We start from the raw sequence: 27,172 nt of genomic DNA, 5'->3' as shown, positions 1-27,172 counted from the left end.
ATGTAACTAAATGCAGGGCTCTGATAGAAAGGGTTACTGACACACTGGGATTGCACTCAACAGTGGCACCCCCCCACCCCAAGGTAATGACCTTACCGACATCCTGGTGGAATGTCTCGCCACTGAGCGTAACAAAGTTCAGGCCGGCTTGAGGTGACCCCTCTTACCTCTCTTCTCACCCTTCCCCGGAGGGGCTTGTTATGCAGGTGTCAACGGTCTCTTCTAGACCTGCATTATCTACTTCCACTCTAAGCCCAGACAGAGAAGCAAAAAAAGTAGATGCCTTGGCAAAGAAGGCATTCACCTCGGGTAGCATGACCCTCAAAGCTACTAATGTGGCAAGCATTTTTGCCAAATACTCTTTCGGGCTATGGACAGCAGTGGAAAAACACTGCCCAGTATGTTCCGGAAGGTGAGATGCGCGAGGGCTTCCTACAGCTAGTGGAGGATGGGAAGGAGGTGGCCAAGCAGTCACTGCGAACGGGCCTGGACATCACCGACTGTGTGGGCCGATCAATGGCTTCGGCCTTAACATTGTGAAGGCAGGCCTACCTAAAAACCCAGCATCCAAGTGAAACGTTTGGACATGCCCTTCGAGGGCGATCTTCTCTTCGGCCACAAAGCTGACGATTCCTTGGAGAAATTCAAGGAATTAAAACTTGGTGCTAAATCCTCAGGCCTAGCTGCGCAGCCGGCCAAGGCTGTCTTTAGCTTTGCCTATGGGGCATAGGGCTATAGAAGATATGCTCCTTATGGCAGAAGAGCACAGCTCCCACCGGCCAGGCAAGGGCAGAAGCGTTTCTCGCGCTCCGGAAGGGGCAAAGGAGCTTCTAGAGGTCAACAGGATTTCCCCTCTCACAGCGCACCGGTTGGAGGAAGGTTGACGGAGCACTTGCTACAGTGGCAGGGAATTACTTACGATGCCTGGGCTGTACAGCTCATCCAATGGGGTTATTGTCTGCCTTTTCTAAGAAAACCACTGGACAGACCACTCCACCTCCAATCCAACCGTGACAGGAGCTCCAGGAAGAACTGAGAGCCCTGTTGCTGAAGGGTGCCGTGGAAGAGGTACCTCCCAAACAAAGAGAATTGGGTTGGAAATCCCAGTATTTCCTGGTGCCCAAAAAAGGAGTTCTCCGTTCCTTTCTGGACTTCAGGGCCTTGAACAAGTTTCTGAGGAAAGCCAAATTCAGAGTGGTGAGGTTGAGAGAGATTCTCCATGCTCTCGAACTGCAGGACTGGCTGGTGTCCACAGACCTAAAGGACGTCTATTTCCATGTGCCAATCCATCGAACTCACAGGAAGCTCCTAAGGTTCACTATAGGAAATATGACTCTTGAGAGGATGCAATATGATGAATGGGACCTTTCAAAGTAAGTACTTGAGGTGTTGCTGGCTGCACGCAGACCATCTATAAGATCTTTGTGCGCATGCAGACGGAGAAGATTTGAGGCCTGGTGCAGGGAACATGAGATTGACCCCATCTCTAGCCCCACCACTACAGTGATGGAGTTCCTTTTGTCACTGGCCTCTGTGGCCCTTCAGGTCAACACAGTCAAGGATATGGGGCAGCCTTGTCTGTATTCAAGAGATCCTCGGATCAAGGTTAGTTTTTTACTGCCAATCAGCTAGACTTCCTAGCCATAACAGAGACCTGCCTACATGCTGCAGCAGGCACCTCATTCGCTCTAGCCATCACAGATAATTTTACTATCACAAGACTTCATAGAGAGTCTTCTAAAGGTGGTGGTGTCGCTATCATATCCAAGACTTACCTCGTCCTAAGAGCAGTCTCTCACCATCCATTCCCTTCAGCTGAACTATCTATGAAACTCCCACTCTCAGCCTCGCGCACCTTAAAAATTCATCTTGTTTACAGACCACCTGGACCCATATCCACCTTCGAGTAAGATATGTTACAACTTCTCGCCACCGATACTAAACCAGGTTGATAAATACTGTTACTAAGTGATTTTAACTTAGGTTTCCTAGACTCAGCGGATGATTCAGCCACCACCTTAGCAAACTGAATTACAGAACTAGGGTTCTCCTATCGCATCACCAAACCCACGCACAACAAAGGCAGAATCCTTGACTGGATTCATGACCTCAATTGCAAAACGAACATTCTCTCCTTTGCACCATGTGCATGGACAGACCACCACTTCATCTCGTTTACCATACAGTCTTGGACTCAACTAAACCTTCCGAGTGCCTTAGCTCCGCCGGCGCTAATGAGAAATAGCAAGAATATCACAACAGAAAACCTATTGCCCCTCCTACAACCCATCCTCAACTACTCGAATACTAACACTGACCCATCTACCTTTGTAGACTTCTACAACCTAACACTCCACCAAGCCATAGATATTATATCCCCATTGAAACTACGGAAAGCCAAGCCTCAAGCTCTCCTTAATAACTGGTTCACTCCAGCCTTAAAACTCTACGTAACAACAAAAGAAATGCTGAAACCGCTTGGAAAAACCACCCGTCAGCTGCCAACAAAGACATCTTCTCAAAAGCCGTCAATAGTTATAAATCAGCCATCCTACAAACTAAAAGCGAAACTTATAACAACAGAATCCCTAATGCTAAATCTGGCTCTAAAGAGTTATTCACGATCCTTGGAGAGCTTGAATCGCCCGCTTCACCCACTGAAACTTTCTCCAAAGACAAGACTTGGTGTACGAAGATACAAGCAGCCCTACTTGATAAAAGGTTGATGCTCCAAACTAAAATTGAAAAGAAAAAAACTGAGCATCAGCCTAGACCTAGGCCTTCATAAGTCTCAGCCTCCAATGGGGAAACCATTCAACCTCTTCAAATTCACCCCTTTATCCATTATTGAAGTTGAAAACATAATATCCAGCCTGAAACCATCTAGATGTCAGGGCGATATATGCCCTGCGACCATCATTAAAGAGGCAGCGAAAAAACTTGAACCCGCCATCACGTCATTCATGAACTCCTCCTTTGAAACCAGTACGGTCCCTACCAATTTGAAAGATGCCTGGGTCCTTCCACTGTTAAAAAAGCCTCACCTTGACCAGACACTCCCGCGACCTATGGAATTCCCCTTTGGTTCTTGCAGCGTGCAATATCGCATCTCTGTCTCAGTAGTTCAGCACGCAAGCTATTATAGGGCGGGGAGGGGCTCCAGGCTTAAGTTTAGGTGCAAGTGTGCGATGGGTTCTTCTTTGGGTTCGGTTTGCTCGAGTAGGAGCCGGAAATCGGATCCTCCTTGGGTCGTTTGTTGTAAGGTGTTGTGGTCGTTGGTTTAGCTCTTCTGTCGACCCTCCAAGTTTCGTCAGATGGTCTGTCTACTAGTTTATTCTTTAGGGCCAGCCCCTCTACTTAATTTGTTGTCTGTACATTTTTTTTTCTTTCGAGGGGCGTGGTTGGGTTTTTTCATCTGCTATCTTTAGTTTGGCGAGCGTCCTCTCTCTTTTATCTTTCATTGTGAGGAATTCTTGAAAGGCCAATTCCTTTTCTCTCTTATCGTCATTGTTATCATTCACTTTCTTTTCTGGTGCCATTTTTGCAACAATTCTTTTCCATGATTTAACCTCTTCGCATAAGGATTCATTTTCCGGATTAGCACCGTCCTTGATCTCAGATTGGGATGATAAGTTTAACATCCCTTCTTCATCTTCTAGTGATTGTTCACTTCTTTCTTCTTCATCACTTATTTCGTAGGTCGATGCATTGAGTAAATTCTGTATAGTAGCGGACTCCAATGGGGCGTCGACAATTAGTTGGGTTTCTTTTGATGCAGCCTCTTTATTTTCTGGTGCTTGAGTTTTCGTCATTAAGGACTTCATAGCCTCTTTCCCAGATACACTATTACTGGTCGTTTGAATTGTTACATTCAGCGCCTTTTAGATTTCTCAAAAACATACACAAATTCTTTGCATTTGGATTCTTTCCCTTCGTCATATTCTTTGGTTTTTTTCTTCGTATTTAGCGCTTCTTTTTTTCCATTCTTTTGGTTATTAACTTTGTCATGTGTGTTTTATCTTTTTCAAAGATGGAGTAACTTTCTTTTGTAGGATTCCTCACCATTTTTTCATCACAAGAAGCAGGTAAAGAGTTATTTGGTATTTGATCACAAACTTCCGCAATTGGGTTTATCACAGGAAAATCCTTCGCGGAAGTCTTTTGGATGTCTGCTTTTGCTATCAACTTGTCTTTCGCACTCAAGTTATCGAATGTCAAGCCCTCCACATTTTTTGAGGTTGTAGGAGTAGACATACCAACTACTCTTGTTTCTGGACGTATCATATCGGTCATTATTTTTCCATCGTTGTTGGCCCTCAGTGGACAAGCCGCCATTACAGCTTGGGGATGTACTTGCATTCTCCTGTTACTTGTCTCACTCGTATTCGTATGGCTTTCCACGCCAATATATCTCTCCATACTCAACTGAGATACATACTGGGCTTTGTGTGGCTCATTTTGGAAGTCTGCAAGTTCGATTCCATCTCTGATATTTCCTTAGAATCGATAATGCTTCTTTGGCCTTTTCTGCCAACAGCATTTTGTCTTCTCCTGAACTTCTTAAGGCCTCCTTCAATATATTTGCTGTTACCTCATCTTTATACTTGTCTTTTTGGGCCTGAATATTAATTTCTTGTAGCTTCATCTCCAGGCTAACCAATTTAGTGTTTACAAGAGCAATAAGGGTGTTCGGGTCTCTGTAGCTTTCATTGAATTGTTCATATATTTTGGCTAATAGTGTGATTGCAATAGCCATAGCTGACAATAAGTTAGGCCTCAGTTCGTTAATTAGATTTACTGTCACTTCATTTATGAATTTCTTTTATTCTTTGTTTGCAATTTAGCGTTATTAAAGGATCTCGATGATTTATATTTTATTTGATGGTAATCCACATCAATAGAAGATTCATCTGTAGAGGAGTCGTCCGAGGATGACGCGGACATCAAACTCCCATGCTCTTGTCTCTTACTTTTTGGTGTTAAGTTTTCCTCATTCCTGGGGTCGGCTTTCATTATCTTTGCATTTCTTTTTTGAGAGCAGCTCAGCTCTGTCATAGGACTTGAGTCCACTCGTCTTCTATTGGCTTGCACAGCTCTTATAGCAGTATTGAGTATTATGTTTTTTTTCTCTCTTTTGCCGCCGTATCTTAGGTCCGCTTTCAAGGTCAGTATCAGTGGTTATTAAGTCATTGTATTTGCCGATGTACTTTGTGCAGCCTTCTTCCCTCTCCTTGCACAGATTAACTTTTTCTGTGACGGCTATAATGTCTTTAATCTGGTCAGCAACTGCCAGAGAATTTCGCCTGTCGTTAGGTTCCGCAGGCTCCTGTTCTAGATTTGGCCCACAGTCGAACTTTGGCTGAGCAAATAGTAGATGAGCAATATCAGTATTGCTATTGTCACACTGATCAGAGTTGGAGGACATATTTGTATTGTCTGGCGAGTTATTCTGAGCTCGCAGGACTTCCTGCGAATGATCATCAAGAGAGATGCCATTTTTCTCAATGTTCACATTCAGCGTGGTGGACAGATCATTAGCTGCTATCAGCTCAGGCAAACCAGATCGTTTCTGGTGCCATGACAATGAGCTGACCTTCAGCAGAGGATATTGGGCTGTTTATTTACCCCACTCGCTGTGATAGGTGTATGATAATCAGGGTCTGAGCATTCTCTACTGCTCATTTGATATCCTTGGGTTATAGGTTCTGCCTCCTTAACACCCATGTCACATGCACACAGTGTCACTGTCTCTGTGACAGGGTCTCAAGGCATTTGATCTTCCGTATCAGCACAGTTTAGGTCCCGACCTGGTTTATGGCAAGTAGATGGAGCTGATTGGCACTCGCTCTTTTTCAGAGGGGAGAGTGTCAAAGAGTCAAACTGTACCGGCGGGGCAAACGTGTTCTCTGGCAAAAGAGGCGGCAAAAGAGGCGGAAGTGCAATGTGGGGCTCACTCGTCAGTGAGGCACTCTGTAAGGGGTTTGAGCCATCCGATGCACATTCCCCTTCAGCGACCTCAGCCATACGCGTGGGAGCAGGCACAGTTAATATTGTAGCTACCTTCAGCACATCTAAAGGTGGAGATTCATCAAATACTTGGTATTCAGAGTCTAATGCAGCAGTATCATGGCCAGCCTCAACAACACCATTATCCGATAATGATGAGTTAGAACAATTATTATCATTCTCACTTGAAACTTCAGCAACCGTTATTTCAGTGTCCGTATAGGTATCCCGGCAGGGGCAGACTCACAGCGTGTTGTTTTTACGAGAGCACACAGCTGACGCCTCGTTTCCATAATTTAATGTTTTTCAGAGTCAGAAATCCAAAGTCAACTTAATCCCTTGCGCCCCTCGTCCCGTGGAACCCAAGGAACACAAAGAAAACACCCTCGTCACTGTTAGGCAGAAACCTGTGCAGTTCCCTTAGGGACCACTGCAAAAGATTTAAGACTACAGGTGTTTGGCAGTAAACCCACTTGGTAGCAGTCTGTACCACACAGATTCACTTGGTAGCTGTGACTGAGCAGTCAGACTTCCCTCAAGAAGAGTTAGGCAGTATACAGAGCATACAAAAACTAGAGGCCACCCCAGTAGAAACCGCTGGGAGGGAGGACGACCTCAGAACCCTTAGAGAAGCCTGCTCCGACGCATGGAATAGACTAGCCAAATTTGATTTTAGCACTAGAACTGATAGAATACACGCAGAAGCCGATAAACCGGGCCGGTTACTGGCCTGGCTGTGTAAACAAGAACATCCCAAACATATAACCACAATATTAAGGGATTAACACGGTACAGAGCACAGAACCCAGCAGAGCATCAACAACACTTTTAAACTCTACTATGCAAAACTATACTCCCATGTAAACAAGATCCCGCTAGAACAAATCACGGATACACTAGAGGAAATAGGCCTACCTAAGCTATCGCCAGCACAATCCGACACCTTGGACTCTATCACACTGGAAGACATAACAGAAGCTATTCGGTCCCTGGCCACGTGTAAAACCCCGGGAAGTGATGGGCTCCCCCCGAGTTCTACAAAGCATTTGAACCCTCCCTAACGCCCCTACTACACCAAGTCTTTTCAAAGGCATACGAAAGAGGTGTCCTACCAGGCAGCATGAGAGAGACCCTAGTGATCCCGATGCTTAAGCCCGATAGGCCTCCCGACACATGCGATTCCTATCGCCCGCTCGCCATGCTTAATTATGACATTAAAATACTGACAACGATCCTAGCAAAGCGACTATCCAAAGTGATAGGAGAAATAGTACATGCAGACCAAAACGGCTTCATACCCAGCCGCAACACATCCCTAAATTTGCGCAGGCTTCAACATATCATAGCCCAAACCGACACATGCGACGAACGACTAGCACTATTATCCTTAGACGCCATTAAGGCTTTTGACTCCATATACTGGGAATGGCTAATAGCGGTTCTGGAGGGATTCAGAGTTGGCCAGGGATTCATCAGATGGGTCAAGATCCTGTACAACAAACCAAAGGCCAGGCTGAAATATGGGAAGTATGTGTCAGAAGCATGGGACATTCTGAGGGGTACTAGGCAGGGCTGCCCACTCTCCCCTATGCTCTATGTTTTAGGACTGGAACCTATAGCAATTTATTTTAGGCAGCAGTTCTTTGATGCAGGGATCAGGTTGGCAGGAATCGACCATATGATCTCACTATATGCTGATGATGATCTAATATATGTTAACAATCCCCATCTAAATACAATACTGGAAGTCCTCGACAACTATGCCAAATTCTCTGGCATTAAATTTAGCAAAACTAAATCCTGCTTGTTCCCTCTGGCAGGAATGAAAAACAGAGGCAATGAAGAACTCCCCAAGGTGGGCGTCAAGTGGCAGACAACCTCCTTCCGTTACCTCGGGATCCAAATAATGCACACCCCAGAGTTGATGCATATACATAATATGAAGGCTGCAGTACCCACACTACGCAAATCCATAAGATTCTGGGCAAAGCTTCCATTATCCATGCTAGGGAGGGCTTCGATAGCCAAGATGATTATTCTCCCCAGATTCTTGTACGGATTCCAGAATGTCCACTTCTACATCACAAAACCCTTTTTCCAACATCTTGACACAATAATCAAAGAATTCCTATGGGGAAAGGGCAGACACCGTGTGGCCCTATCCACACTAGTCCTACCATACGATCAAGGTGGCATCCAACTACCAAATCTAGAAAAGTATTATCTGGCAGCCCAGCTTGGCCATGTGTCCAAATGGCTGGCGGGTGAGGCCACATTCGAGACCCCCCCTGCTACAGGCCCAGATTACCCAGATTCGGCTGAAAGAATTAATCTGGCCCCTCAGAAATTGATGCACAGACCACCATTTCTGGCAACCCCGGGCAAGAAGATATGGCACAGAACCAGAACGGTCTTGCGCCTGAAACATCCATACCTCCGGGAAATGCCAATAATTTCGGGGATTGACAAAACAGATACCAACCTATACAACATCAGGCTATGGGAAAAGAAAGGGATATATACTTGGGGTGACCTATACACTGATGGTATATTCAGAGAATTCCCCGAGCTACAGGCGGTAGAAGACATCCAGGCCGGTCAATTCCTGTGGTACCAAAAGATCCGCAGCATAGCCCGCACGAGATGGACTACCTGGCCAGGAGAGCCTGAGGAGGACCCCTTCTTGACACTGATGTATAACTTGAACGAAGGAGGGAAAGCAGTATCTCAAATATATAGTCTTCTAAGGGACACCCCCAACCCTCGCAGTGCTGCACTAAAGACCCGCTGGGAAACGGACATGGGACACGAAATGACGGAAAAAGAATGGCTCAGAGCACTGTCCTTCCCAAAAGAGGTCTCCAGGAACCAGAGATTTCGATTAATACAAATCAATGTACTATACCGCACCTACTTGACTCCAAGCAAAATAGCAATGTTCAACAGAACCGCTGAGAGACAATGCACCTGGTGCAGGACGGATGGGGCAGACTTGATCCACATGCTATGGAACTGCACCAAGGCACAGAACCTCTGGTCGAAAGTAAAACAAACCTGTGTAGAAGCAGAAGTCACAAGGTACAAATGGACCCCAGCTGAATGCCTCCTAGGCAGCTACCCCAGGCTAGCCAAACTGAAATATGCTGTAAAACTAATGGACCTGCTGTGCATAACGGCCAAAAGAACTATTGGCATGGCCTGGAAAAAGCCCGCAGGACCGAATCATAAAGTATGGCGCAAAGAATTGGAAAGATGGGCGAACGCCGAAACCAGAGCCTGGGTGGACAGCGTAACTAGATCCACCGAAGACTCGAGCATGGCATTAGAGGCATGGAAAGACACCATATCTAAACTGTTCCGATCCTCTGATGATAAACCCCCTTGAACAACGCACCTGATTGTCCTATTGATCCACGTGAATGTACAGAACACTAAGTACTAGACCCCCTAAACCCTGAACTATTCCAGAAAGGATTCCTCCTGCTCCCCTGAGGACAGGACACCCACCCTCCCCGATAATACCAACCACCACTCGCCCATTGTAAGGAAACAGTTAATGTTAAATTTGTTGTATGAATGTTATTTTATTTTACAAACAAGGCATAATTGGAATAAGTCAGTCAGGTAACCTGAATAAAGGTCCTGACCAGTAATAATGTAAAATGCTTATAACTACAAATGCCAATAAACAAATTTTAAAATAAATATACAGAGCATACAAAACAGGTACAGAAATACAGTAGTAGCACAAGAAAACACTGACCAGAGCTTGGGTGTAAAGTATATACTTATTTATTTATTTAACACACTCTTATAAAACACACCAGCACTAAATTGGTAAGATAAGTTCAAAACACAATCACTATCATATGTACATCCCTGATTACTTGTTGGACAAGTCTTCGTTAACACCACTTATTTCCAGACAGAGGTGAGTGCTTAACGTTCGATGGCATTCCCAACAAGTTAAATAAAGAGGGAGGGAAAAGCAGAATTATGGAAGCATACACACTAAACACTTTTTAAAGAACCACAGCAAGTTTAGGAAGGCACAGTCTACTGGTGAGCAAGGAAGTTTAGGCGCCAGGCCCACTTTCAAGGGAGCCGGGCGGAAGATGCCCAAGATCAGACAGTAACACAGAGTCTCCGAAGTTTGTGGAGGTAGTTCGAAAAAGGTTTAGTTCAGTGCAGAAAAGTTAGCTAAGGTGTCCCAGGCTAACCCAGGTCCGAGATACGAGGATTTAATACACCCCGTTCAAACGGTTGCAAGGGAAGCCAGGCGGAACACAGTACCTTAAATGGAGAGGATCCTCCAGCGGGGGCAGTTGTTCCTGGCAGCGGGTTCAAGTCGCAGCGTCGTCCAGAGGAAGATAAGATCTCGTCGTGGAGGAAGGATGAAGGTCGTTGCACTGCCAGGGAAGAAACCAACCGCAGAGTTCTCCGGTACAAAGGTACTACCTTTTCGGTTCGCAGTAGTGGTGAAAACGTGGTATCCCGGTTGCCGGGGTGCTTGGCACAGGCAAGGCGGCCACGAGATGCTCCAGGAAGGCGAAAAGAAGGTAGACTGGTTATCCCCACCAGTCGAAGGAAGAAGACTCTCCGGGCTGGAGATCTCCTCTGTCGTTGGGAAAAGTGGTGAGACGGTTCAGCAGGGCTCCACCGGTGGTGTCGTCATTGCAGGCCGGCTCAGCTTCTCCCTCCTTGGATTCATATGTCCTGTGGCGACTTCGGAAGTTCCAGTCCCCAAAGCCCTGCTTTTATGCAGCACACCCCCATTCCCTCAGCCTAGCTGTCAAACAAACATGCTAAGTGGTGAGCCGGCCGGCTCACCACTTGGGCCAATCGCACAAGAGTGCGACTTCAGTTACCAAGATAACTCAGTCCAGGGCGCCTAAACCCCCTCCCACACCACCTGTGGTACCCAGACAGAGTGGCACCACTTTTGGAGGCTTCTGTGGAGAAGCCCAGCCAAAATGTGGAACAAAGGGCTCGACTTGGGTTGGAGTCACAGAAGAGAACACAAACGCCATTTTAGAATCGAGTTCTGCCAAAAAATACCAACGAATTAATATTAAATAAATAAACCGGCGGTATGTTTGAGGCTATAAGAATTAAATAATTAAAGTTGGTAGCCTCGAACAATGGGAAAATCCCATAGAGATATATTTGCAGTCGAATATAAAAAGTAGTATCCACTGCTACCAGCCAAAACTCGATCAGGGGGGAAGGAGACGTGCCCCCTCGAATAACAGACCCCCAGGGCAATCGAATTGCCCCGACCAGTACGTCCACAATATGATGGTTTGTACTGATTTCTGTTCATAATTTGGGACTAGCAAAGCCAATGGTGACTTTACATGCCCTGGGAGACAGTAGTCAGTCCCAGGGTATGGAGTCTATGTTGGGAGGGCGCTACAACACCCATGGGTTACGGCACGGAGGGTGCTGTGTAACCCACATCAAAAAAACACATGAGACCCTATGGAGTAAAAGACCCCATAGCCCATAAAACACATGGAAAGTTAGAGGAACACCTCAAATCATGTCTAAGAGTGGGAGCAAAAGAATCTCACTCTTAGCAGGAGAGAAAAAAATAAACCTCAAAAATCCAGCAAAGCTGCTGGGGGACTCACTAGGTTTGGGAAATTAGCCTTACAGAGAATTCTCCCTAACAGTCACTTAAGAGGGGTTTTTAAACACTAGCTCCTCCTTGCACATATGATCTAGTGAAAATACTGCAGGTAGAAGGCAATCCGTACAGCAAACGTAGAGAATCAAACACAAAGAACACTCCCTCGTTACTCCGCCAACAAACAATATGAACCTCTGGTGACCTATTAGTCAGCCGCAAGTGTTCTGACTGTCCTCTCCAATGTGATGGATTCTGTTGTCTGTAGCTGCAGTGTACATACATAGTTGATCACGTTTACCACCACTCGCCCAGTTGTTTAATGGGGCCCAGCCGTAGCAGAACCCTCAGGTGTTCATCATTTGCAATAGTAGGGTTTGGGTAGTATGTGGTGGTGATGCAGTTCTAACAGCAACTGGGGAGTGGGGCAACATGGGATTCTCTCGGGTAGTTGGATCTGGTAGGCCTGTAGTTGAAATGGAGCACCAGCAGGGCTTCCCCGCAGCGGCACAGTGAGGCAGTACGCAAGAGCACAGAGGACCGGATTCAGTCAGGCGCAGTGACCAGTCTCTGAGCCGCCCACGATTTCCTGGCAGGGCCCGGGGCCACCAGCACTTGGTGACTGAGGTCCAGAGGCAACCTGTGGGGCCAATCAAGGGTGCAAGGCCCTTGCCAGGAGTGGAGCGGGTTCCCCCACACCGCTGTCAGTGATAGCCTGTCGGGTCCCCCAGTGGGTGCAGGCATGTGCCAGGGGTAGCCGCAGGCAGGGAGCAGTGCAGAGAGCGGTTCATATGGCACATATGGAGTGGTGCCCACGCGTGCCCCAGCCTTAGTCAGGCCTGGTCTGGGCAGTGCTGATGGTGATTCACCTCTGGGCACGCAACACAGTGCGTGCCACACTCACCGGCAGCTCCAGTGAGATACGGACAGGACTACATACTTCAGGGGGTCAGTGCGGGGAGTGTACCTGTGCAGGGGTACAGGAGCACCGGTGCCACCATGGTCTGGTGGCTTTTGCCGTGGTTATCAAGAAATCCGAGTATTACGCAGAGGCCTTTGCGCGGTGTCCCTCAATCCGGCGTCAGCAACAGCCAGGTGGAGACGAAGTGTGGCACGTGGCCCAATCATTTTGCACTTGCTACCTCTGGAAGGTTGAGGGCTGCAGCCGCGCCTCTGGGAAGTCACAGGGGGCCGGATTCAGTGTTTCTCAAGTTGGGCAGCACTCCAGCATTGTAATTTGCACCCTGTGAAAGAGGATATAGGTAGTGCGGCGATGCCGGTCTGTGGAGCTCCTCTCCTAGGCGGCCATTTTAGTCAAGCGCAACAGTACCCCCGACCCCCACACCCTCGAAGAAATATCGTTTTGGTAAAGATATGAGAGTACACCAGGGATTCCTGAATTTTCATGAGAACCGGGGCCAACATGGAAACATCTGACACCAAGTCCTCGAAGTAATATCGTTTTGGTAAAGATATGAGAGTACACCAGGGATTCCTGAATTTTCATGAGAACCGCGGCCAACATGGAAACATCTGACACCAAGTCCTCTCCTGCACACATGTCTCCCAACACCATATCCTGAATGTTCTCCTCCAGTCTAGTCAGTTCTTGATCAAGCTTGCCAGTATAACTCTTTATTGCATCACGAGGCATCTCCAAGGGCTCCCGAGTATCGTTGCAGGGGGGGGGTTGCAGGACGCACCCGCCTTTAGTTCAACCTCCAAGTCTAGTTCCTGAGGCGGGGACTTCCCATCCTCGGGGGCTGCGACAGGGATTGATGGTAGATCCGCCTCTGGACTATGCATTTGTATTGTGTTTGCAGCTATAGCCGCTGGGCCGGGTTTTGCTACTATTATTCAAAACAAACCCTTAGAATTTGCAGACGTCGAAGCCCCTTCATTCATGGGGGCGGGAGGTGGAGGTAAATGCAGATTTACTGAAATCCCCCCCACCCATGCTTCTCAGAGTTGCCACCATAGTTTAAAAATGGGTAAATAAACTCCTGAAATCTGATTAAGGGGTAAAGGTTCGACACTCAGCGGAGGTTGCGCCCAACTGATGGAAACCTGAACACGCACTGTTCAAAGAACCCCGCAGGCATCATGCGTGGGAGGAAGGCAATGCTGATAGTCAAGGGGGACAAAAGGGGCCTGCAGAGAGTGTTGAGCAGCGGGCTATGGCAGGCTATGCAGGTACCGGGAGACAAGACCTCTGTGTCGGCACACTAACGCTAAATACTACAGGCTAAACAGAAACGTACATGTAGGTTGCCAGACAGTAACCAGAACCAGGCTGTTGGAGCCGACCCCCTCTGCACACCCAGTGTATGAGAGGATCAACTCTCACCAAAACCAGGACCGTAGGATGTATTTTGGACTTACAGGCGCTGGTAAGAGGAAATTACAAGTACGCAGCTCACAGCAGTGCTCACCAAAAATGTCACCCACTGCGCAAGGTCACTCCCAGCGATTTGCAGGAAGTTTCAGTGGTCACAACTATGACGTCCACACCTGCCAGTAACTGCAGCTCACTCTGCAGCAGACTCAGCAGGAGCCGCATTCTAGCAGGAGCTTATTGGGCTTGATTATCGATACTATGATCGATTCACTCAGGCTTGCGGCAACCGACTCATCTTAAATGCCTCCTCAAGCATCTTCAGGAGGTTAGGCGCACACGTGTTCGCATACTCTGTGTTCAATTCCGCCTGAAGGCCGACTGCACCTGGCGTTTTACCCCAGCGTTTTACCCGAAGGCAGCAAGAATATGACTGCCTTCAGTTCGTCTTCAGTGAGCGGGGCATAGAGCATTTCGACCTGCTCTTGTTCCAAACGGGGCAGCATGATCTGCCACATGGCGTCCTCTGTCCCTTACACAGCCCTCTGGGTCTGTTCCGTATAACTGCTGATCAAACCTGCTGAAGACTAGGTTGATCTTGCTTTGGGTCCGCCAACCCATCCCACATTTATCTTTGATGAAGCTAATAATTTCCCTCTTCTCAGCACGGCATAGCCAGGCCAGTAGTCTCCCTGGTTTATCCCGGCTTTCGTGAAGTTTCTCAATGTATTTAGTGTAATCATATTTGCCCAGTCGCCCCCAATCATATATGCCTTCCGAAGCTCAGTACGCTGCGTCTTGTAAACCGCAGTACACCCCTCCCCATTCTCCAACTCTTCAATCTCTGTCTCCATTCTGGAGATGTTGTCTAGCAGGTCTTTCCTTATGCCATCCATTTTGCCAATTGCATAGCCCCTCATCACTACCATGAATGATTCCCACAGGGTCCCTACTGTCCAGAGTTAAGGGCAAAAATCGCATTAATCTTGTCCCACATGTATGTTCTAAACAGCTCATCGAGCAGTGCTTCTGCTCTTAGTTTCCACGTAGGGGCTAGGGGGCTTGGTCAAAGTTCTTTGCCACGTCATGACCAGTGCTGCTTGATCCAAGAGGATCCTTGCTTTGTATTCAGCAGCAACAAATTCACCCAGGGATTCGGTGCCAGTGAGCATGTAGTCAATACGCTTGTGCACCCATGTGGGCTAGAATAGTAGGAGTAGCCCCGCCTATCGCCATGCAGCTGCCTCCAGATGTCTTCCAGCCCCAGCTCCCGCAGCAGGGTGTCTAGTATCTTTGCTGGTGGTGCCGGCGTCTTATGTCCAGCATTCAACCTGTCCAGTTCAGGATTTAAGGGTGCCAATCTAGGGTACAGGGACTTAAAAAAAATGAGGTAGCATTCTGATTGGGGGCATACCTTGTTGATGATGCAGACGTCTTGTTTTCCAAGAAACCATGCACGATGGTCCTCCTGCCTTTATTGTCGCACTGGATTAAAGTAATGTGAAGGGAACCGAAGGGGCCACCCATATCATAAAATAAGCAGTGTTGCATATCAATTTGCTATGCAATTCTGTAGATTTGCTAATTAAACTGACACTTGTGCAGTACAGCTAGCTATTTAAATTACCCTGCTCAATGAAGCACAGCTCACCCTGCATTACTCTCTTGCCCACAGCAATCTCTCCACCCTCTATTCCCTGTTCACTGCAATGGGGATAATGGAGAGGGAGTGGAACAGTAATAATCACCTCCGCTCTTAAAAGTGCCAAAGCCATAAAATGAAGTTTCAGTACCACAGATGGTGGCTCTGAGTGCTAATAGTGATAAATACCACTTTCATGGGTGCACAAGGCTGGAATGAGGTACTTGGGCCTACCTGGCTCAGGGGTTGGGGTTTTTAGCGGCCCTGCCCTTCCACAAAAGTGCTATTTAATGCTATATTGAAAATCATATCAATGACAGGCAATGGCCATCTTGTACACCTGAAGTTGCCAATTAAACTGCCTGCCACCACACCATACTACATACTTAGGCCCTGATTCATGGAATTATTTGCATGTAAAACAGGGATTTGCATGCCATTGTGCCGGCAAACCCTCTTTCGTCAAACAGGGATTTGCGGGCAGAATGGCACGCAAATCCACGTTTTAGACGCAAATAATTCCATGAATCAGGACCTTAGTCTCAGGCTTTGCTTTAACACTGTGAACATTTTGATTTATGAAACATCTAAACTTCTCCTTGCAGAGCAAATGATGGGTCAAGCATGTGGATCATACAATATACAGGACACTGCCCTTTGAAACGACGAATGGACCCAGCTGCACAGATCCTTGCACTGAACCCCTGTTTTCAGGGCCTTTTTTATCATATCTCTTTCTGTCCATTTATGCAGCTAACCTCTACATTTTACTTAGTCATCTCACTAATGTCTCACTTCAGCAGTACACAAAAATGCTATATTGTTGCTAAGTGTATGTCTTTGGGTACAGATAACATCTGGTGACATTAAAAATCTCAGTACAAATCTGCTAATGAAATGTTTTTTGCTAATCAAGACATGTTTGAAAACTAATTTATGCCTGGCATTTAAGATCGCCTCTGGTGAATGCTGAGTAGGCAGATCCAAATGCGTGCTTCTCTCACGTCTTAATAATCGTGTACTGCCTGTAGTAGTGCTATTTGGGCTCCTTTCCCACACAGGTATGTGTACACCCTATTCCGCTTAATGTAGTTGTTTAGCCCCCTGACGTTCCAGGCGATGATCTTAATGTTACTCATCCCCGTTATGCGGTCCCCTCATCCCCGGGCATCCCACTCGCAAACCCCCAGGACTTCTCCCCTAGCACTGTCGTGCTCATGCCTGACCCGCAGCAGGCAGAGATCAAGCACAGAAGCACACCCCACAGTACCACGCCATCGCCCGCCTCTCCCCAGATCAGAAATCCTCAGGCATGTGGGGGCAGTGTGACGGTGCACCACCTCTGCCCCACACGCAAGAAATCCAATATAACACACTACAACCACATGCTGTTTCCACCCAGGCTCATAGTCCTTGGTCTATAATACTCTGGAACAAGACCACAGTACTGTAAGCCCTCACAAGTTGGATATATACGCTGTACAAATTACAATAATATATCATGTGATTAAGAGTTACAAATATATAACATACATTGAATACTAGAAATATAACTTTCACAATGATGCTGGTGTGTGAAGTATTCTGGAGATAGGGTTGGTGCTATAGGGAATCAATCGAAAATCTCTTGGCTAGTGACAAAAAGAAAATATTTACAAAGACACATAGCCAAACACCAGATGGCAGGATGATGCCAAATTGTGACTGACAGAAGTTAAGCTGCACAACTATTATTCTCAGCAACTCAATTTTACTTACAGGTAAGTACGTTTCGTTTGTGTTCATCCGATCCGTATATTTTGTTAAATTAATGTAACGTAAAACATAACAAATAAGCAAATGAAAGCTGCAAAACTTAAGAACTGTTCCATTTATATGACTAGCAATAAAATGTCAGAGAGTATTTTGTGTGGAATCTATTAAATGGTATTTGGGCAGTAAAATATATGCATAAAAATTACTACAGTCCTTTTGTTTTTTATAATTAGGATCAGGAAAGGATATCCATCTGAAGCTCGGGTGGTGGCACGTATCCTTCCTCAATTCCTAGATGATTTCTTTCCTCCGCAAGATGTAATGAACAAAGTTATCGGAGAGTTTTTATCCAACCAGCAGCCTTACCCACAATTCATGGCTACTGTCGTTTATAAGGTAGATGAGTTTCAATTGCATTTAATAAATGCTATGTGGTCAATTAGTAAATGTTTCATTTAGTGGTCTTTTATTCCTGATGTAAAATCTTACGTCTAGCACTTGTTTTACAAATATGTTGAAAGGTATGATGTTATAAATCCCAGTGAATAGAAAGCAAGCAATAAAATATAATTTGGCAATGTTTGTGATTGTAATAATGAGGAATTAATCCTTCTTTGGCCTGAGATTATTCACCACATGGTAACTTAAAGAGATCATTTAAGAATGCTAGCTGACGTGTGAATGTAGTAAGGCACTTAGGTTCATAATTTAAAGGACATCTACCCCCCATATTCACGGATTGTTGCTGTGTCTGGGAATATCTACCAAATAGGTTGTGGAGGAGGGAAGGGTGAAAGATGGCCTGTAACAACCGCATTTTGCTGTCAAATTGACAACGCCTGTACAGTGAAAAGTCTTATGCACTATACATATGTTTCTAGCTAATTTGTATGTGGGCTGGTATCAGATGCAACAAAATCAAGCTTCAGTACTGTCCTCGCTGTAGTTCAAATGAGTAAGTATAGAGGCTGCTATATTCTGAAGCGTCAGAATATGCAACCAGGTGTATGCTACTGCTGTGATCTATATGTGTCATCACTAATGCCACAATGGCCTATACCATATGCGTTAAGGACAGAAAAGGAAAGGTTTTATCCAAAAGTAAGATGAAGCCAGTCTTTGTCACTTGTAGAAACACATACTCAGTGTTGTGGATGGTACCTAGTAGGGACTGGCAGAATGTTATGATGGGCTAGTGGAATGTTATGGTAGAACACCATGCCAGTGTTCTTTAAGGGAATGTGCTGGGATCTGCAGAAGGACAGTTGGAGAGAGAGCTGCCAGAGGAAGATTGGGGTTTTTTATTTACATATGTAACTTGGTAATAAACTTCTGTTATTACCCATCTCGGTGTGGCGGCTTGTCATTACAATGGCGACGAGGATCTAAGAAGGATCCACCTAGACCCCTGACCGCAGGATTTCCTGGGAGTGGATTTGCCCAAAGAACTGAAATACGAGTTCATCGTTCGTCCAGGAAAAAGGATATAATTCAGAGCCTGTGTGCGGATTATCAGCGAATGGGCGAAGAGTCCCTGAACTTTCCGGACAGTGCGGCACGTCTTTTCCGGCAATACTGGTACCAATCTGTAAACTGTGGATTTGGGTGCGGTAGCACGAGCCAATTCGCTGATTACACTCTTGATTGTCGAGGAGATACGAGGAATTTGTTGCCTTTTCTTATGCGGATAGCAACTTTGGGAATAGTTGCACTGCGTTTTTCAAAGGTGCATCTTTTGAACTCCATTTGCAGCCGCAAGGCAGCGCGAAAGGTGAGCGGATCCACTGTCATTCGTGTTCTCTTCTTTGGAGGAAGGAAAGTAGAACTCAGAGAGAGGCGCGTTCTATGGTTGTGTCGTCGCCTGGCAACGTATAAGCAATGCTAGTGCGACGTCTTCCACGTTGTGACGTGACATTGCCCAAATAGAGCTACGCCCACAGCACAGAAGGAACTGCCTGAATTCAGCGTGTCAAGCAAACGTGCCGTAGCAGCATCTGGAGCTCATTCACCATGCCGTGTGCGCTCAGGGCCCAATTGGGAAGGCGCAGATGTTCCGAATGAGGATTTTATGGTTACCGGAAGTAACGTGAAGTGCATCCATTTCTACCGATTCTTCATTTCTGTATTATCTCAGAATATTTTCGATACAGTCGTGAGCGGGTGTGTGCATCTCAAATAACGTTTCCTTTTAATTTTACTTGTTTAAGTGGATGAAAGCATGGCTATGGCAGGTGTGCCTCGTCCACCCATGTTCATGCCCAGCCCAGGTCCAACAAAGATAAAGTGGGCAGCGTGGAAAAAAGTTTTCCTGCATTATGTTTAAACGGCCTGCAGGAACAGTATATCCGCTGAACGCAAGGTGTCCATGTTGATGCATTTTATTGGGTATGAAGGACAAAGGATTTTTGACACTTTGCCTGACATTGTGGAATTGGACCTTGAGAATAACATGAATGAATTTGACGTTGCCTTATTGAAGTTGGATCGCCATTTTGAGACATGGGTTAGTACTGTATCTGAAAGGTATCATTTCGGTATGAGGAAACAACATGCAGGGCAAAGTGTAGAGGAATGCATTACGGCCTTACACCATCTTTCCTTAAATTGCAAATTTGGGGACAAGTTGGATGAGCACATCCGGGACGAATTCATGTTACACTGTTCCAATGATAAAATCTGTGAGGAAATTTGGTTAAAAGATGAGCCAGGGTCGGAGGAGGTAGTTATGATGGCAAAAAGGGTGGAACGTACATTAAAATGTGTAGCAAAGCTGTCACAGAAGGAGCTAAAAGCACCTGGAAATGAAGTATTAAGTGTGGGGGAGCAAAATAAAGAGTTTCACAACATTTTTTAAAAGAAGGCAAAAGAAAAGGGCCCAAGGGTCCTGAAATGGGAAGTGAGAAAGGTATGGGTGTGAAAGGAAGCAAAAGAGAGGATAGGTTCTGCTTCCGTTTTGCGAGTCTCAGACATTTTGCAAATTCACCAATATGTCCAGGAAGGAATGCATTATGCAGTAAATGCAAAAGATGGGGCATTTTGATTATTGTTGCAAAAACTATGCTATAGGTGATAGCAAGAAGGTGTTGTATATAGGGGATGAAGCACAACAGTCATCGGGAGAGGACGATGATGAGAGGGTGTAGGTGGTCACAGTAAATATGGTGAAATGTGGCAATGAGGAAGAGTGTGAACACCCATTTGCCGACATTATTGTGAATGGCAAAAAGGTTTCCATGATGGCTGATTCGGGTGCCAAGATAACACTTATGTCACGAGGAGTGTATGAGAACATAGTGGGTGGAAAGGTTGATGAGTTGGTACCGTCAGATAAAAAGTCTGGTGGGTAAAATTGTGGTAAAATTGATGTAATAGGATATTGTGTTGCCACATTTGGATCTAAGGGGAGAGAAGCACAAGGTAAGATATATGTGTCCAAAAGTGGGGAGAGACTGCTTGGTTGGCGAGAACAGAAGGGATTTCGGATAAGATTAGACCCCAACATGGTGGAACATGTTCTCAATGTAGGAGAAAAATCTGACATTATTGGAAGTTTTCCAGAAGTGTTTACTAAGGAAGTGGGTTGTGTTAAGGGAAGGAGGTAAGCCTGTGAGCACGAAGCTACGCCCCATACCTCTTGCCCTTTCGGAAGAGGGTGCATGAGGAAATTGAGAGATTGAAGAGTGCAGGAATTATAGAGCCTGCAAAGTAAGTAGAGTGGATATCACTGTTGGTTGTAGTTAAGAAGGCTAATGGTGAATTGAGAGTATATGTTGATCTCAGAGAAGTAAATACATGTGTGGTAGCTGAATAACTCTCTTTCCAATATGTCAGAAATGCTAAGTAGAATAGGAAAGGCAAGGTATTTTACCAAACTTGATATGGCTAGTGCGTATCATCAAATTCAACTGGATCAGGAATACAGGAAACTCACAGCATTTATAACGCATGATGGCTTATATCAATTTCGCAGTATAGCTTTTGGCTTAATCTCAGCATCATTGTTATTTCAAAAGGTGATGGAAAAACTGTTGGGAGGAATGAATGGCGTATGGTGCTTCCAGGATGACATATTGGTGTGTGGAGAAAGTGAGAACATGCTTCAGAGGAATGTGTGAAAGGTAGTGGTCTTCTTAAGTAAGAAGGGAATAACACTTAGGGCAGAGAAATGCCTTTTTGGGGGTAGAGTTCTGGGTAAGGTCTTTGGCCAAAGAAGGAATTGGTTGAAGGGATAAAAAAGATAGTCACCTACAAATAAAGCAGAACTGAGATCATTTTTAGGCATGATAGAATTTTATCACAGGTTTGTTGATAATTTTGCAAATGAGAGGTTTATTGAAGAAAGGTGTTGAATTTCTGTGGGACGATGAGTGAGAGAGGGAATTTCACGAGATAAAAAGGAAAATTGATATGCCAAAAACATTATCCCTGTTTGACACAAAAAGATCTACTATTTCAGTTGATGCTAGTGAGGCAGGAATTGGAGCCGTGTTATCACAAATTGGTATAGATGGCAGAGACGAAGTGGTGACCCATGCATCGAGAATGCTGAAGGGTGCTGAGAGAAACTACTCTGTTTTGGAAAAAGAGGACTTGGCATGTCATTGGGGAATTCAAAAGTTCAAGAATTTTGTGTGGGGTCAGAATTTACACTTAGAACGGATCACAAAAAGCTCAATGCAATATTTAAGAAGAAAGGTTTAGACAAAGTGTCCAGGAGAGTTGCGTGCTGAGTGGCAAGGCTGCAATGCCACAAATTTGAAATTGAGGTGATTTCAGGGAAGGAGAATGTATGAGCTGATCATGTATCCAGACTAGGGAATTATCATTTTGAAGGGAGTCAAGATACATCAGAAGATATTATTACTGATATGGTGGGGTGATTACGCGGGTGGAATGGGAGAGTGTATTAAATTCGGATGAAATGTGGAGATGTATTGGGAATTTGTTCAACAAGGATGGCCAGAAAAGAGATTGTTGAGTGGAGAAGAGAGCAATGGGGGAGGCGAGATCAGAATTGGATGTGAGGAATGGTATGCTATATCGTTGGGACCACCTTGTGGTTCCAAGAGGATTGCACAGAAGACTGATTGGGATCAGTCATCAAGGCCCTATTGGGGCATTTAAAACTTAAGAACTTCTCAAGGGCGATTATTTGTGACTGGTTTCGACTGTGATATAGAGAGGGAAGTAGGATCATGTGTTGAGTGTGAGGCGTCAGCAAAGAGCGTTGTGGCGAAACGCCAACCAATGATTAAAGTAGATACACCGGTGGGTGTATGGAATGATTTAGCTATCAACATCACTGGCCCAATAGACTTAGGAAGTGGACGTGGAAGATTCATTGTGGTGGTAATTGATCTATTTTCCAGGTGGACAGAGTTTAACATTGTGAGAGATGTATCATCTCAGTGTATTGTTGAATTTCTTCAAAGTATTTTTGAAAGGGAAGGATTACTGATGTCCATTTTGACCAACAATGGCAGACAATTTGTTGGTGAATTGTTTCAAGATTATTTAAGGATATGTGGAATAAAGCATAAGAGGAACTGCTTTATATCAACCTCAGACAAATGGCATGGTAGAAAGGGTGAATTGTTGAATCATGGATGCTGTATGGATGAGTGGAGTAATGGAAAGATAAGAAAATGAGGGAACGGCTATATGCATTATGCTTGGCTCCTCACGCGGAAACTGGGATAAGTGCATTTGAATTGATATGGGGTAGAAAACCTAATATGTTGGTATCTCCACCATAGTTGGGAAGAGGTAGGGAAACCAATTGTGTGGTGGAAGAAGTAAGAAGAAGGATGGAAGAAAGGAAGGATGGGTGGATAAGAAAAGTGAATGAAAAATTGCCCAAGAAGAAGAGTAAAGTGGAAGTTGGGGATTGGGTATGAGTGAAAAAGGGTGTTGTAAAAAGGAAAAAGGTTTTGATATATTGCTAGCCGGTGCGAGTATCGCAGGTGTTGAAGGGTGCGGTAAGATTAAGATCCGATCGGGAAAAGGATCAACAATGACATGATATGTAATGATGATTTAAAAAAATATCTTTATGCATGTGCTGTGAATGACATTCTATGCAACAGTCAGTATTTTGTATATCACTAGTTAAATATGTTTAGGTGTTGTGTTATTATTATATGATATGTAAAGAGAACAGATCAAATTAGACAAATAACAAAACAGGTAGGCATAGTGTTGCCCCCTCACAAATCTTTTTTCATATATACATAATTAGTTAGGTGATGTGTTATCCAGGAAGGTCAACAAATAAGTGCATTTAGTTGGTGTTTGTTCCTTGTATATAGATAACGTGATGTTATAAATATGTCAAAAGTGTAATTGGGGTTGATAAAGGGGAGAGGTGTGTTGTGGATGGTACTCAATAGGGACTGGCATATGGTGGGCTAGTGGAATGTTATGGTAGAACACCATGCCAATGTTCTTTGAGGGAATGTGCTGGGAGCTGCAGAAGGACAGTTGGAGAGAGAGCTGCCAGAGAAAGGTTGTGGGTCTTTATTTACATATGTAACTTGGTAATAAACTTAATTTATTACCCATCTCTGTGTGGCGGCTTGTCATTACACTCAGTAAGAAGTGTAAACCAAGAAAAATTCACTTTCTTTCTTAAATTCTCCCGAACTATGCAAAGCAGTTTGCAATGACGCAGACAAAGCCTTCGATAGGGTTGATTGGGTCTACCTTCAATCCATGCTGAACAAGATTAGGCTTGGTGCCAACTTACTGAGTCTGTTTGACGCATTGTACAATAGAGCCAGAGCACAAGTTACTGTAAATGGGATGACTTCTGAGATGTTTGATGGTAAGAGCAACTGTCGGAGGTTCTAGCTTATCTGTTGTCACAGTGGCTAAGCTCTGGAGCAACCTCCACATCGCACTCAGAAAAGAAACGTCCTACTGCATATTTAGAAAAAAAACAGAAAATGTGCCTTTTTAAGTCAACTCTACCTTTGCACCTTCCCTGAAATGGACACACCCCTTTGTATGACTCTTCTTGACACTTGTTTCCTGTACCTGCTTCCTCTGTCAATGTAACAAGGGCCTAGTACCCGAGGGTTCAGCGCGCTGCCACAAATGCAAAAATAAATAAATAAACTAGGCCGGGATGTCCTCTTTCTCCCCTTATCTGATCTATTTATTGAAACATTAGCAATTTTGATCAAGCAAGACCCAGAAATTAAAGGTGTAAATATTGGACACTATGAATCAAATATTCTTCTGTACGCAGATGACCTGCTTGTACCGATATTCGATCCAAGTGTATCATTTAAGCTGTTATTCGAAGTTGTGGGTCAATTTGGGAAGATATCCGATTTTAAAGTTATTACATACCAATATCCCCATGATGCCACAAATATTTATTTGAAGGGATTGTATTGAATTGGGTAGGTCGGAGCTTTAAATATATAGGCATAAAAATAACAAGAGAAGTTGGGGGTACACTGCAGAGAAGCCAAGACAAATGGCTGCTTAGCTGGGAGGCTCCACTTGCAGGCACAAAGACTAGCATACATCGTGGCATAAATTACCCTGTTCGTCCTGCCTTTTTCTCTAACCCGGGGAGTGCAGCTGCAGGCCCCCGTGACATTGGGACAGCGACTCACATTGGAAGGCCACCCTGCCTATGCGGAGGATGCCTTGGGCGCTGGTGGCCTCACTCTCCCCACAAGCGCGGACGTTCAGCTGGGAGCGCAGTGGCCCCAGCCCTGAGGCACAACTATCCAGTGCCGGTATAAAAAGGTGAGAGAAGAGCGGTGCAATATAGCTTCTGTATTGTGCATCATGGTGCTCTGATCCTCCATTGCCTGGAATGACTTTGCCTCCTTCACCCTGAAGTGCGCATGCAGCCATTCATTATTACTAGGCAAGTGTTTTATGCTGGGAGATCTGCGAGTTGATGCATGGGCATTGCAGACATTCTCCAGCATGGGGTCTGGCATGGATTCACATGCTCATGAATATTCCCCGTCGTCAGGCTGGGAATCCTCGGTAAAGAAAAAACCAGTATCAGTTTCGTTTCTGATCTGTCTTTCGTAGTAATAACCAATCACTGGTCTCTGCGTCATACCGACCACAGCCAATGACTGCCCTCTACCTAAGCACCGCCTCTGGCAGCCATCTTCAGATTTTTACCGCACGTTCGTGTGTTGGGATCCTCGTGCTATTGCTCTCGAGCGTTAGTGCTATTTTTATTCACGTTTTTTCTCAAAAACTTCGTTTTTTCGGTCAAAAGAGCCTCAAGCTCCACCGACTCTCCATCCGATCAACGGGGACCCGTGTCGGATTCGTCTGCGCCCCTCAAGGGTGAAGATTTCGTCGAGCTACGCTTTTGGAGGACTCCAGAAGTTTCTCAGGCCCGGTCATGGCCCAGGAGAAGGGAAGCTCGACGCCCGGAAAGCTGTTCAGGGTCTGCCCTGGATGCCAGCTGCAGAACGTCTTCAAGGAGGACGAACACTCTTTTTGTCTTTACTGCCTGCATGAGGACAAGACGCACGTGGAGAAGGACTGTGCGTTTTGCGGCAACATGTCGGAGCGGACCATGAAGGACCGCCATCAACGTCTCGCCAACTGGCTGGAAGGGAAGAGCCCGTCCGGCGAGAAGAAGAGGAAGAAATCCGAGCGGTCTTCTAAGACCTTTGAGGACGCCCCGGCGACGGGGGTCCAACATAAGGCCAAGCACCGCGAGTCCGCTGGCACCGGGAGCGCCGAACGGTCGGGCTCTACGGGCGCCAGGCTGGGCGCACCATCCCCGGCACCATCAACCACGAGCCAACGCTCTGGGTCGGGTAAGAGGAAGGCCGAGCACCCGGCGAGGCTCCTGGAGAGGCCCCGGTCGAGCTCGAAGGCGGAGGGGGAGCGAGGCAGTGTCCCCCCCCTCAAGGATAAGGCGGTGAGCGCACCTAAGGTGGTGAAGGCCTTAATCCATCCGGCCAAGCCCTCTATCGAAACTGTCGCGGCGGCCCTGGCTCAGCCTGTGGAGGCTACACCAGTGGTGGTGACCTCGGGGCTCAGAGTCTCCCTGCCACCTCGGAGGGAGTCCTCTTTTGTGCCCATCGATAGGACCCCTGTGAAATCCCCCGTGGGGAAGAAAAAGGGGGGGGCAGGGCGTCGTCGTAGATTCGGCCTCAACCTCGGAGGAGGAGCTGGTCGAGGTCTTAAGCCACGGCCTCGGCGTGGAAGAAGACCGGCCCGTCGGGATGGATCCCGACGCAGGTCGGATTCCCCTCTGCCAGCGCCGCGAGACAACTCGGCGGCCATTTTGTTGGCTATACAGTCCTTATGCTCAGAGATAAGGACGAGACTACCGTTGCCGACGGAACCTCTCCTGTCGGGGGACCCAGAACCGGGACCTTCTGGGGATCCCCCTACCAAGAAAAGAAGGATCCACCCTCCGCCTCCTTTTCAGCCGTCGCGCCCCTTCCAGCCCTCCTCCCCGTCCACCCGAGGGGATGATACGGGGACTGACACGGCAGCGACGGGTACGGACGACGAGGTATACGACGAGGATGTACCGTCGTCGCCTCCCACCAGGGCTTCTCCGCCCGACGAGATTGGATCGTTCCACTCCATGATCGCCAGGGCATCCAAGCTTTTCCAACTCTGCCCTGAGGAGAAGAAGAAGGAAGGTTTCCTTTATCAGCGGCGCGAGGCCAAGAGGAAGACGGTCCTCGCAGTGCCTCTATTGGACGACATTTGGGATGAGGGCCTCACCCTCCTCAAGAACCCTTCCACGACGCCAGCTAGAAGAGACCGGTACGAGAAAAAGTACCGGGTCCCGGACACA

The 27,172-nt window shown here is 46.2% G+C and overlaps 1 protein-coding gene across 4 annotated transcripts in view; it reads left to right on the top strand.

The window, feature by feature from the left end:
• HTT (huntingtin) overlaps positions 1-27,172 on the top strand; it is a 2,905,635-nt gene that overhangs the window by 2,822,831 nt on the left and 55,632 nt on the right. For all 4 annotated transcript variants that reach the window (XM_069632055.1, XM_069632053.1, XM_069632052.1 and 1 more), the window contains one exon: positions 17,601-17,763. In XM_069632055.1, coding sequence (XP_069488156.1) covers positions 17,601-17,763 — 163 coding nt within the window. The remainder of the gene's footprint in view (positions 1-17,600; positions 17,764-27,172) is intronic.

Source organism: Ambystoma mexicanum, chromosome 6q, assembly GCF_040938575.1.
Source record: "Ambystoma mexicanum isolate Mex_15411 chromosome 6q, UKY_AmexF1_1, whole genome shotgun sequence".
Classification (NCBI taxonomy): domain Eukaryota; kingdom Metazoa; phylum Chordata; class Amphibia; order Caudata; family Ambystomatidae; genus Ambystoma; species Ambystoma mexicanum.
Note: the sequence above shows the minus strand (reverse complement) of the source record. Positions and strands in the feature narration are given on the sequence as shown.